This window comes from Borostomias antarcticus, assembly GCF_949987555.1.
Source record: "Borostomias antarcticus genome assembly, chromosome: 19".
Taxonomy (NCBI): Eukaryota; Metazoa; Chordata; class Actinopteri; order Stomiiformes; family Stomiidae; genus Borostomias; species Borostomias antarcticus.
Genome location: NC_140252.1, coordinates 16,624,604 through 16,636,315, shown reverse-complemented (window position 1 = coordinate 16,636,315; position 11,712 = coordinate 16,624,604). Strand labels below are relative to the sequence as shown.

The window sequence follows — 11,712 nt, the reverse complement described above, 5'->3', positions numbered from 1 at the left end:
TCATGGGTCCCCGTGCGTTTTGTCTTGGCAATGCGAACGGCCTAAGCCTCTCTGCTCAGCTGTCATAATTTGTTAACGAGTCTTTTCAGCGACCCCCCCCCCCCCACCCCCCCAAAAAAAGAAGACAGAGAAAAGAATGCTCTTCGCGAGTGGTTGAAAGCAGGGGCCTGTCCTGAGGGGAACCCAGGGGCCACATCAGACCGATTTCAGACCGGCCCCGTGATGGCATCTCTGTATATTTTAATATTAATGGGTGAGGAGGCCCTAAGCCTCCAACAGGTGCCCCGGCCTCCTCTCAGCAGAGAGATCCCCCAGAGCCCCCTCGCACAGACCGGGGGGGCACCCGCGTCCCACTACCCACCATCGCCCACAGACGAAGACCCCCAGCACCCCCCCGCCCCCCTCGGAAGATAAGAGGAGAGAGGAAGAAGGAGGGGGAGAGAAAAAAAAAGAACCCGTAGTGAAAAAAGCGGACGAGGACTTAGCGAAGTTAGCCATCCCAGGCGAAATAAGTTTGCGAGTCACTTTCCCCGAGCCGAAACACGGGTCGATACCCCCCCCCCCCACACGCACACACACACCCCACCTCCCCCCCTTGAGAAAGAGATTGACTTTTGTTTGGAGTTTGTGAGAAGTGGGAATCAGGAGCGGGACAATGGGACTCCCCACGGCGAGAGGCTCGGAGGAGCCATCTCAAATCAGTCAGCCAGGGGGGACGGACTAATCCGTCTATTGTCCCTCCCCAGCCACCGGCCGCACATCAACACATTCGCCCCCCATTGTCCCCCGCCCCTCATGCGGCGGGATTTGCTCCCCTCCAACAGCCGGTTTTGTCCGGGGCAGTTCGAGCGGAAGTTTCTCACTGACAATTTGCCCCAAATAGATTTGTCAGAGCGTCCGACGCACCGCGCGCGCCGGTGGCTGCGGTTCGGTTCGGGTCTCGGTTCGGGCCGGGCTGGTCCGAGGGCGCGGCTCCGCCTCGCCGTGGGAGGACGTTTGAGGGAAATCCGGTAGAGGGGAGGGTGAGAGAGGGTATGTTTTGGTGGCAAGCAGGTGTGTGTGCGTGTCTGTGTGTGTGTGCGTGTGTGTGTGTATTAGTATGAGGTATGACTACATGAGTTGATTTGTGCGGCAGACTGTCTCTCGGCAGGACGAGATGCTCCGGTTCGATCTCCTGCATATCTGGTTCGGAGCAGCAGAGGTGGTTTGGTGACTCAGGTCTCGGGCTTGAGCCGGGTTTGGCAGCCAGCTTGTCACACAGGTGCCGTGACCTGGATGGGTCTCTCTGACGAGGAGGAGGTCAAACGCGGGTGAATGTAGTGGAGGTGGTTTGGAACCCACTCCCTCGTGACCCTGCCTTGCCAGAACAAACGGCACCTCGGACCAAATGGATGTCCTCTTGGTTTTTTTTTGTCGGCGTGCAGAAGGCCCTCCCTGTTTAGATACGGTGACATGGGTTAGGGGTACGCAGAGTTTTAGCAGGCTGGGGATGATAGTCTAGACTCCAGCCACTCATTCAACAGGTCAAAGAGAGTGTAATCCGCCTGCAACTGGGACAGGGCCAGGTAATCCCATAGTAAACCCAGACTTTATAGCCATCCAAAGCCCCTTTACTGTAGATCTATATATCTTATGTTTGCATTGTTTTAAAGTTTTTAAAGGAGGTGTTGTATTATTATTTTTTTATTTTTTTATTTTTTTTAATCTGCATTTTTATTAGGTTATTTACACGTCATCCCAATGAATAGGCCCATAATGAGTTGACCGAAAGCCACGTGATATACAGCCAACCAGTAACGACCTGTTCTCCGGACCACGCCCGATATTACGTCAGTCCCGACAGGTATCTTTCTCTCTCGTGTTTTACAGCCTCATCCCAGGATCTGTCCATGGTGCTGAAATAATGGCGCTCATTAACATGTGGATTATAATCTTCTTTCTTATTCACTACCACAAAATATGGTGTGCTAATAATTTCTACAATTCGTGTATATTTGTGTATACCTAAACATTTTAAAATACCCTCATCCCATTGTTAATTCAGTGTTTACATTTTCGTTTTATTATTTATTTATTCTTATTTCTCTTAATATATATTTATTTATTCTTATTTCTTTATCAAGAACAAAATATCCGACGTTGGTCCAGCAGCACCATGAGTGGTCCTTGCGCGGGATTAAGATCCCCAGGTCAGTTTTAAAGGATGACTGGGCCTTTGGTTGGCCTCGAGCGCCCCTATTATGTTTGCTCTCTGGCGCTTAGTGACTTCTCTACAAAGCCAATGGTTTCTGCGTGGCTAGTTACATTTCGATTTGAGTAAAAATGATGGGCCATATGAAATAGTTTACATGGGCACGCACAGCCGAAGATAACTTACTGATAAATCTTATATTGGACCGGGAGCGAGTATCTGCTTCCTGCGTGGGTACAATGACTTCCAAAGTAAGTGTTGGGACACTTACTCCTCTCGAATTTTAAAGACGATTTAAGTAGTTGCATACTGATGCCGTCCAGCCAAAAACCAGATACACAATCCTCGGGGCCATTGTTAACGATTTTTCATTGACTGCTGGTGAAGAAGAGAGTCACTAATACAAAAAGTGAAAGCAGGCAGCCCGGCAACCATGATGTTGGTTATATTTGTGTAAAGGCTATCAGTGAATGACGAGGATTAGAACGAGTTAAGGAGATTATCTCACACATTCACCCCCCCCCCCCCCCCCCCCCCCCCCCCCCACCCCACACACACACACACACACACACAGTCACACCACACACACATACCACTTGTAAAGGCCCATGGTAAACCATAGTTATGAGAAAATATTATGATGTTGATGATTAAGATGTGATGTAGCCTTTAGACTGCTTATTTAGTAATGGTTTGTCATTTTCGTTTCAGTGCGTAAAAAGTTAATGCCACCACCTTAAACACAATTGGCATATTACTAATGTATAGCCTAACTAACTGATAAGGAAGCTGAGAATTGGGAGAATCGAGCATAGCATGTTCTTAATTCTGCAGCTGGAGGTATTTTGAAGGTTGAAGGACACGACAACGACTAATTGCAATTAGGCTAACTACGCCATTGTCCGTTTAAATCGACACTTTAAGCATCCATATGGCCACTGCCGTGGGAATGTGCACAATTAAAAGCAAAATATGGATGTCTGGTGTTACCGGACGCGAGTGCCACAAGCTGTCAAGGTCAGGGTGTCAGTGAGTGGTCTACGGGTGCTGTCCCCGTGGCTCTGGGTCCCCAGTCTTCACAGATCTTCAGACAGACGGGCGCGCGTATTCCGCCCCGGCGAGCGGCCACAGGGGGACCGCGGGAGAGCCTAGCCTACCACTCTACACCCAGAACCCTGCCTCGCATCGGCGGTAACGCGCTGGGAACTGCTGCTTGTCTGTCAAACATGCAGCCTTCGAAGAGGGTGGAAGCTCAGCAGTTTTGCCGTCGAGCAAATCTTCAACTAGGTCTACTTCGATCAATATGCATTCGGTAATGAGTAACATAGGCTATAAAATAAGCTGCTCACTTTCAAGTTAAACCACCGCGGCGTGCACGACACGCTCATCTATAGCCGAGATTATAAACTCAACAGGTGGAAAAAAAACCTGCGCAAGAAACGAAGACACGGCGGTTAATGAAGTTTACCAAATGCCGCGTAACCATTCAACCTTTAAACATTTTATAATCAAATAGCCTGACACTAAATTCTTGCAATATTTGCTCTTAATTCATGCTGCCGTCAGGGTTATAATGCACAGAGAGAGTGAGAGTCGTTCAATAGACAAAACAGCCCTCATTAATTCACCGATAGCCGCGTCTGTGCTGCTTGTAGGTTTTCTTCTCCTCCGCGTTGCACGAGCCTTTGGAACTATCACTTCACTTGCCCCCCCCCCCCTCTTCCCTCCCCCCTCCCCCGGCGGCGGTTTACGTCATGCTGGCACAGGAGTTGGGAGTAGAGAGCAGGGAAAAGCTAAGTGGGTGAAGGAAGTGGAGTTCTCCACCCTCCGCCTTCTCTGACACTTCTCATAAATATTACTAAGCTTTCATCTAACGACTCACAGCAGTAAGTCACCACGGCTTCGCGTTTGAACAGGCTTTCTTTACCAGTCGTTGTTTACAAGGACTCGCTGGAGAATAGGTTTTATTTCCTTCCCGATCGTTTGTGTTTAGCAGCTCTGTCTCCTTTGGTGCACGGTGCAGTTTTTTTTTCTCCATCCCAACTTTGTGCGCCGGTTGCGCTCCGAGCTCCCCAGGGCTCGGTCCTCTTCTCCCCGTGGGGACCCTCTACTACCCCGGCTACCGCGGAGCTCTCAACCTGCTCAGGGACCCGCTAAACCCAAGAAAAAAAAACACCAAAAACGTGACATCTGGAATTCCGTGATCCCTGGAAAATAAAGTTGCGGCCCAGGACGTTAATTATATATATATTGGTTCCTGTCGGATACTGATTTTTTTTTTTTATGTTATTCAGCTGGTATTCTTGACCACAAATACAGAGAGACAGTAACACAGGATTTGGACTCTGAAAGTATTCCTGAACTAGAGTCTCCATGATGAGCAAACCCGCCGGTTCAACAAGTGGGTGTTTGGATATTCTTAATGTGAAGTCAAGTAAGCGCCGTTTCTTTTTTCTCTCACGTTGGTACATCATAGATAATTAGAATTTTGATCATAAACAAAAATAACCTATTATTGAGTGTTCAGTGTTAAAGATATAACCTGGGTTAAAGTGACAGTCTGTATGTGGTCGTGAGTTCACTGGTTCATGTGCGCGCACCTCAACTTTAATTTATAGCCTATCACACATCACATTCGTGATTGTTGGTTAGATTTTGTTAGGCTATTATAATTCCTAAGTCCATCTCATATAAATAATATGATTTAGTAGGTTCAAATGATTTCTCTCCAGGTTCAAATGCATTTTTTCATGTATCATTGTTAAATATATATGGGGGAAGCGTGTCTTTTAACGTGAAACTGGAAATGAAAGGGAATGATCATTGTAACATTTGAAAGGATGTGTTTTAATTTCAAACATTATAGACTTGGCTTGCAAATACACAAACACAATTATCGTGTTCAATTCAAACTATTATTGTCTCTTGGGGATGGAGTTAAATGCAAGTGAACAATTGCTTGAAATGTGTTCAGTAAAGCCGATCATGTTTTAGGACCCCAATTAATTAAAGACATAAACATAGTGTGTGTGTGTGTGTGTGGTTTGAGATCAAATTATTTAGAAAATAATATAACATATTACGATGAGATAAACGTCAATGATACCCAGGGGGGATTTGGGCATTATTTCCATTGAATTTGCTGAAATACAGATCATGTGTGTGGATTAGTCTATTTGTGTGATAGGACAGTTGAAGGCCTCTGCTCACCATTAGAAAACTTCACATTTAGGCTACTGTGGGCCTATGGCTTGTTATAGGCTATCATTTGTCAAATTGTTTCATGTAGCCTAGCTCTCTGATCTCCATTAACCTTTAAGGATATACTATAGATAGACTATTTTGTCATAGGCTATTTCACAAATTCATTGAGTGGCATGAAAAAAACACATTTGACTGCCATAGATGAACTCACTTTTTAATTTGGAGTGACGTGGGGGTGCGGCGACAAGACACATGGATCTCTTTCAAGCAGACTTGAAAAAACATATTTCTTTTTTAAATCCCATATTGGCCCATAGCTCTTTTATTAGATATAAACACGCACGATTTGTATTGTATTGGCTCTCCGTCAAGTTCATGCCCACGTGGTGGGTGGTCACATTTCCCCCAGGCAGTATACCTCGGTTATTCCTTCAGCAGGTTCTCAGACCTGATGGTAATTACGTTAATGGAATATGCCTTGATGGTAATTACGTTAATGGAATATGCCATATATCTTTAAGCAATTACGACACACAATGGCGACGAATGGGACCCCCATGGTGAGATGTTAAAGACGTTTTCCCTCTGCACAACAAACTCATGGGCGATTTAGTTATTTACATTATTTAACCTTTATTTTTGCTTTATTGCTTTTCAATAAAGCGGTTCATTCGTTATTGCAAACTTGTTGTTGTTTTTGTTGTTGTTGTTGCTGTTGTTGCTGTTGTTGCTGCTGTTGTGGTGAAGCCTATAGGCCTAAAGTTTCCGGTTAGGCTTGGCCTAGCAGCCTTAGCCTACACATTTGCATGCCCTGTTTTAGGCACAATGGCCATCATCTATTGCACTTTTATTTAATTTCATCTAATTTAATTTCAAACGTTTATTTCAACTCGTTAGACACTGAGGTTTCCCCTAACAGCTAAAACTGGTCGTTCTTAAAATGCTATGTTTGGTATATCTTCTGAAATAAAGCTGGATCATTTTCCTTCTCCAAACATGTTAGATGCATAATGCAAAACCAATAATCTTTTGTTAATAATAACAACAATATTATATGATTTATTTTCAGAACCATTAGGTTGGCCTATATAATTTGATTTCGTTTTGCATGATTAGGGTAGAAGTCTCAGCTCTTCTTCTCAAGTCGATTGTTTTCGCTGCTCTCTCTGTCGTTATCGGGCGGGCCGTATCCGAATTCCCATGCTACCCTTTGCGACGGGTCACTGGTGAATCAATGAGCAGGTGGCAAAACGTCAGTGTAATTACATAGACGGCTTTTCCCTCCATGAAAAAGACTGCCTCATATACATACAAATATACTTCTTTTAAATAGATTTGAATACAAAATCTTTACAAAAATCACATTTTTCATCTACTCTGGGGTCGATTTACATACACTTAATTTGAGTTGGTGAAACGAGTTGGTGCGTATTATTCTCGGTGCCGTGTCACTCCCTAATCCGCGGGCCTATAGACCTGCAGGATAAAGCAGCTGTCGAGTCCCATTATGAAGGGGAGTTGGCAGCTTGTCGAGCTCGGGGCAGTCAGACGAGGTTCAATGGGGAAAATCATTAAGTTAACACTTTCCCTAATGTCTTCATTGTGCTCCCTCGGGCATTGTCTTAGAGTCCCACAAATATGACGCTTCTCACCGAACTCACCAGAAACGCGCGCGGTGCATTCCCATGGCTGGACGGCACATGAAGGCGCGGGACACTGTCCATTGTCACGTTACTGTGTGTGTGTGTGTGTGTGTGTGTGTGTGTGTGTGTGTGTGTGTGTGTGTGTGTGTGTGTGTGTGTGCGTGTGTGCGTGTGTGTGTGTGTGTGTGTGTGTGTGTGAGCGTGCGCGTTTGTTGTTTTCCCCCTCTCATAATGGAGAGAGGAGGGTGGGATGTTAGAGCACCGTACAGCAATTTGGGAATTTGTTGAGAAGGGCAGGTCTAGGCCTAGCTTATTCTTGGCTATTCATTTTGGATACTATAATTATTATTACACTGTTTTATGATTGCATAATTCCTAGAATAATCATTTTAACACTGGTGCCCAGGATGAGGGCTGAAAGATAAAAGAAAGGCCTTAACAGAATCATTATTTCCCCCAGGTCGCATATTGGATATCCCGTGTAAAGTGTGTGGCGACCGGAGCTCGGGTAAACACTACGGCGTGTACGCCTGCGACGGCTGCTCGGGATTCTTCAAGAGAAGCATCCGTAGAAACAGAACCTACGTCTGTAAATCCGGCTCACAGGTGAGAGAACACAAAGACGTTTCTTAATATGCAAATAGTAGGCCTATTTTTTGACTGTGGTAACGTCGCTCTTGCATGACTTTTACGCACGCTTCGACAATAGTAGGCTGTGTGCCTTTTCTGTACAACTTTGAAGCAGTGTTTTAACCCTAAAACCCTTCACAGAGAGGGCATATGTGGGTCGACGGCGGGCCTAATTGCAGCCCCCCCCCCCACAAGGCCATTAACTGGGGGTTGAACAGTCCTTTTTAATGTATTAGGTGTAATCCAATCTAATGTAATGACACTAACACGCGGATTTAACCAGGAGTGGGCGGGAAAGCCTACTTATTCACGGGGATGAGACGGCAGCCTGATCCGCAGGGGACTAAGTCAATGACTGATAATAACATACCCTTCACCTGATGATCGGCGTCCCAGGAAGATAAGGTTTTAGAACCCTTTGTCGTTCACACTGTGCAAGAGCAGTGCACCTCAACTGAATACTCTCTCTCCCTCTCTCTCTCCATCCCTCCCTCTCCCCTCGTCTCCATCGTAGGGGGGGTGCCCCGTGGACAAAACGCACAGAAACCAATGCCGAGCGTGCCGCTTGAAAAAGTGTCTCGAAGTGAACATGAATAAAGACGGTAAATGGGCTTAATTGAATTATCATTCTGGCTATAAGCCGGTAGTGACATTCTAGTTCGCGGTGGCCAAATCGGGTGGAAAGTGTTGTATTTAACGGAATCAGCTGACAGCGGGGTAAACAGAGGATGTATTCATAACGCTCTCGTGAGAGGCACAGCCATTCACCTCACCAAGCCGATCCACATAGGCTACTTCAGTAAATAGGCCTAAGGCGTTCACAGACGAGTAATTTACAAAAGAGTCTCTTCCCTGCCTTTTCATTTCACAGCCGTGCAGCACGAGAGGGGTCCCAGGACGTCCACCATACGCAAGCAGGTCGCCCTATATTTCCGGGGGCACAAAGAGGTGAACGGTTCATCGAACCATTTCCCGGGCTCCTCTCTACCTGGGCCGCCGTTCTTCACCACGGTCACGCAACTGGAGCCACACAACTTGGAGATGAGCACAGTAGCCAGCACCCCGGAGAGACAGACCATCGTGGGGTTGGCGCAGCCTACGCCCAAAGTAAGCCCCGGACCTTGGCCCTCGGGTCACCCTCTCTCACAGTGCGTCACTAGTGAGCCGCCTGGCTCTGCAAAAAAAAGTTCTCTCATTTGTAAGAGGTTTAGAAGTTGACATTCCGATCCAGATTCAACAGCTTCGCGTCACACAAATCTGTCATTCATATGTTCACCCTAAATCCAAAGCTCGCAACACGAGTTTATAATTAGCATGTGTCAGCAGCAGGTTTTCATGCTCGTGTGTTTTTGTAGCCTTACTTTATTCTGACATCGTTTTCACACGAAGTTATTGTTAACATCGCGAGCCATTTACATTAATCAACTGTTTTCTAACATATTTCTTTTCCAGTACCCTCACGAGGTCAGCGGCACGCCCATGTACCTGTACGAGGTCGCCACCGAGTCGGTGTGTGAGTCGGCCGCGCGCCTGCTGTTCATGAGCATCAAGTGGGCGAAGAGCGTGCCCGCCTTCTCCACGCTCCCGCTACCTGATCAGGTACGACACTACAAACAAACAAAACAACTAGCCTACATTTAGAGTGGATTATTATAATAATTATGTAATTATTATGTAGTGTATAATATCTAGCCTATCTAGTGGATTGGCATAGGGCCTATGGGGAAAAACGTATGTGCGTAATTACAATTCCTTTGTAAACACAGCTTCTGAATATGACTAACGTGTGATAGACGATCCGTTTCCTGATAAAGATTAAGATGCCCCTATATTAGACATGGTCATTTAGGGCATTGGCATTTCTGGTCCGTTTTGCAGCTGATCCTTCTGGAAGACGCCTGGAGGGAGCTGTTTGTTCTGGGCATAGCGCAGTGGGCCATCCCGGTAGATTCCAACACCCTGCTCGCTGTTTCCGGTACGTAAACCTATAGGTTACTACACCATCTAGCTGTTCAAGATAGTGGATGATCACCAGGTATACATAGCCTGGTGCTCAACAATAATCTCCTCGCAGGGAAAAACTATTTGCATGTGGAATTTAAATAAAATGCATATTTCTATGACTATATAGGCTATTGTAAAGAAACCAGCCCAATAAGGGCTCTGTCGGAGGTCAAGTAAGCACACAACACAAATCAATGTAAAAATAGAGCCTTTATTATTCAGGGGGCGAGTTTAAAATACAGGGGGTGATGATGGGGGTACGTGGATTACCAAATTGCCCGGATGAAGGCTCAGGTACCCGCTAGGGCACAGCACACAGGTGTCGTAACACACACACCAAGAGGACTAGACTACTAGGTTCATCACACTATGTTAAGTAAAACTTTTCTTCCCTTCCCCGTCCCATAAAGGCATGAACACAGACAACACAGAGTCCCAACGGTTGAATAAAATAATCTCAGAAATACAGGCACTGCAAGAGGTCGTTACCCGGTTCAGACAGATGCGTCTGGACGCAACCGAATTCGCCTGTCTGAAGTGCATCGTGACGTTCAAAGCCGGTGAGTCGAGGTCGATAACTTTAAAATCACAGAAAATATAGTAAGCAAGCTACAACCATCCAACGCTTCATTACTCAGAACAATAACCACATACTATGGAGAAACGGAGAACGTGAAAGAATATAGCCAAATGTTTTTTTTCTGTCCTGCGTCTCTGTAGTTCCAACGCACAATGGAGCGGAGTTGAGAAGTTTCCGCAACGCCAGCGCCATAGCTGCCCTACAGGACGAAGCGCAGCTCACTCTCAACAGCTACATACACACCAGGTAGGCCAAGATATTCCAATTAAGCCACCGAGGTGCAAGTGACACTTATGTTTGTTACATTTATCAAATTAAGCCACACACACATAAGGCTGTAGCTAAAATTGACTGCTTGGTCAACTCACACTTTTTAAAAGCAGGTCTCCTAGGCCCATACCTAATTAAACGACATCAAATAGTCCTTTAAAATAACGCCGTTTTCTTATTTTAACACGTTCCAGATATCCAACTCAACCATGCCGCTTTGGGAAGCTCCTGCTCCTCTTGCCAGCCCTCCAGTCGGTCAGCCCGTCCACTATTGAGGAAGTCTTCTTCAAGAAGACCATCGGGAACGTGCCAATCACGAGGCTTCTCTCCGACATGTACAAATCCAGCGACATATGAGTCGTTTTTAACAGTTACGCATTTCAAGGAGTGGGTGCGCAAAGTAGAGGCTATGCTACTAGCATGCTCCGACAAAACCAAGGACATCAACACCGACAAACGCCACGTCATCTCTGCTTATTTTGACAAGTTCAACACAGGTATACCATCGAGGCGACTGTAAAACAGCTTGATTTCACCAAGTAGCCTAGAAAATAATCGTTGCTTTTGGACTAGGGAAGCAACTTCCCTCGTAGAAGTTGGTGTAGCGCACTAAGAATATATTCACACAGACACTGCAGTCTCTCACACGAACTCTTTAGTTGTAACGACTTTGACTCTGGGGTGAATACCTGCCTATTGCTAATGGACTTTCTCCGCCTCTTCAAGATGTTTTCGAGCGTCTTTAAAACCAGTGAGCTTTACGACCAATGTCCTTTTCAATCTTATTGCAATGTTCAATCCGAGCGAATGGAAGAAACCAAAAAGACAACGCCTGGTCCACGGCAGTGGGATGCGTCAGAAGTCGCTGTCCCTTTGACTCAGTGCTGAAACCAAACGCCGTGGCGCGTCAGAACTGCGCAAGTAGAATCAGGTCGTGATGGGGGCGCTAACCGTCCCTGAGAGCTAGGCTACAGGAGCTCACTCATGGACTTGAAAGCGTTTTAACTGCCGTCTAGGCTATTGAAATGAAAAGAAAAACTGAACTGAGTTGTTTTTTGTGTGGTGAAGTTGTGTTGGTGTTTGTGTGTGTGGCGCAACATTAAAACATTTAGCCTTTGTGAAGTTACACACTAACAATGGAAAACTGATATTCAGCTCTTGCATTTTTTGTTCGCTGTAAATACTTTTCT

General features: G+C 45.9%; 1 protein-coding gene across 2 annotated transcripts; it reads left to right on the top strand.

Moving 5' to 3' along the window:
• Positions 1 to 4,564: 4,564 nt before the first annotated feature.
• On the top strand, positions 4,565 to 10,879 carry nr2e1 (nuclear receptor subfamily 2, group E, member 1; the record flags this gene model as incomplete). 2 transcript variants are annotated; one of them, XM_084453617.1, is made up of 9 exons in its annotated part: positions 4,565 to 4,592; positions 7,499 to 7,644; positions 8,183 to 8,270; positions 8,540 to 8,775; positions 9,121 to 9,267; positions 9,547 to 9,643; positions 10,083 to 10,232; positions 10,393 to 10,498; positions 10,717 to 10,879. In XM_084453617.1, the coding sequence occupies 9 exons, from the start codon at positions 4,565 to 4,567 to the stop codon at positions 10,877 to 10,879; spliced, it is 1,161 nt and encodes a 386-aa protein (XP_084309743.1). The 2 variants fall into 2 exon arrangements, with proteins under 2 accessions (XP_084309743.1, XP_084309742.1); XM_084453616.1 differs by having other exon boundaries at positions 4,565 to 4,625.
• Between the last annotated feature and the right edge of the window lie 833 nt (positions 10,880 to 11,712).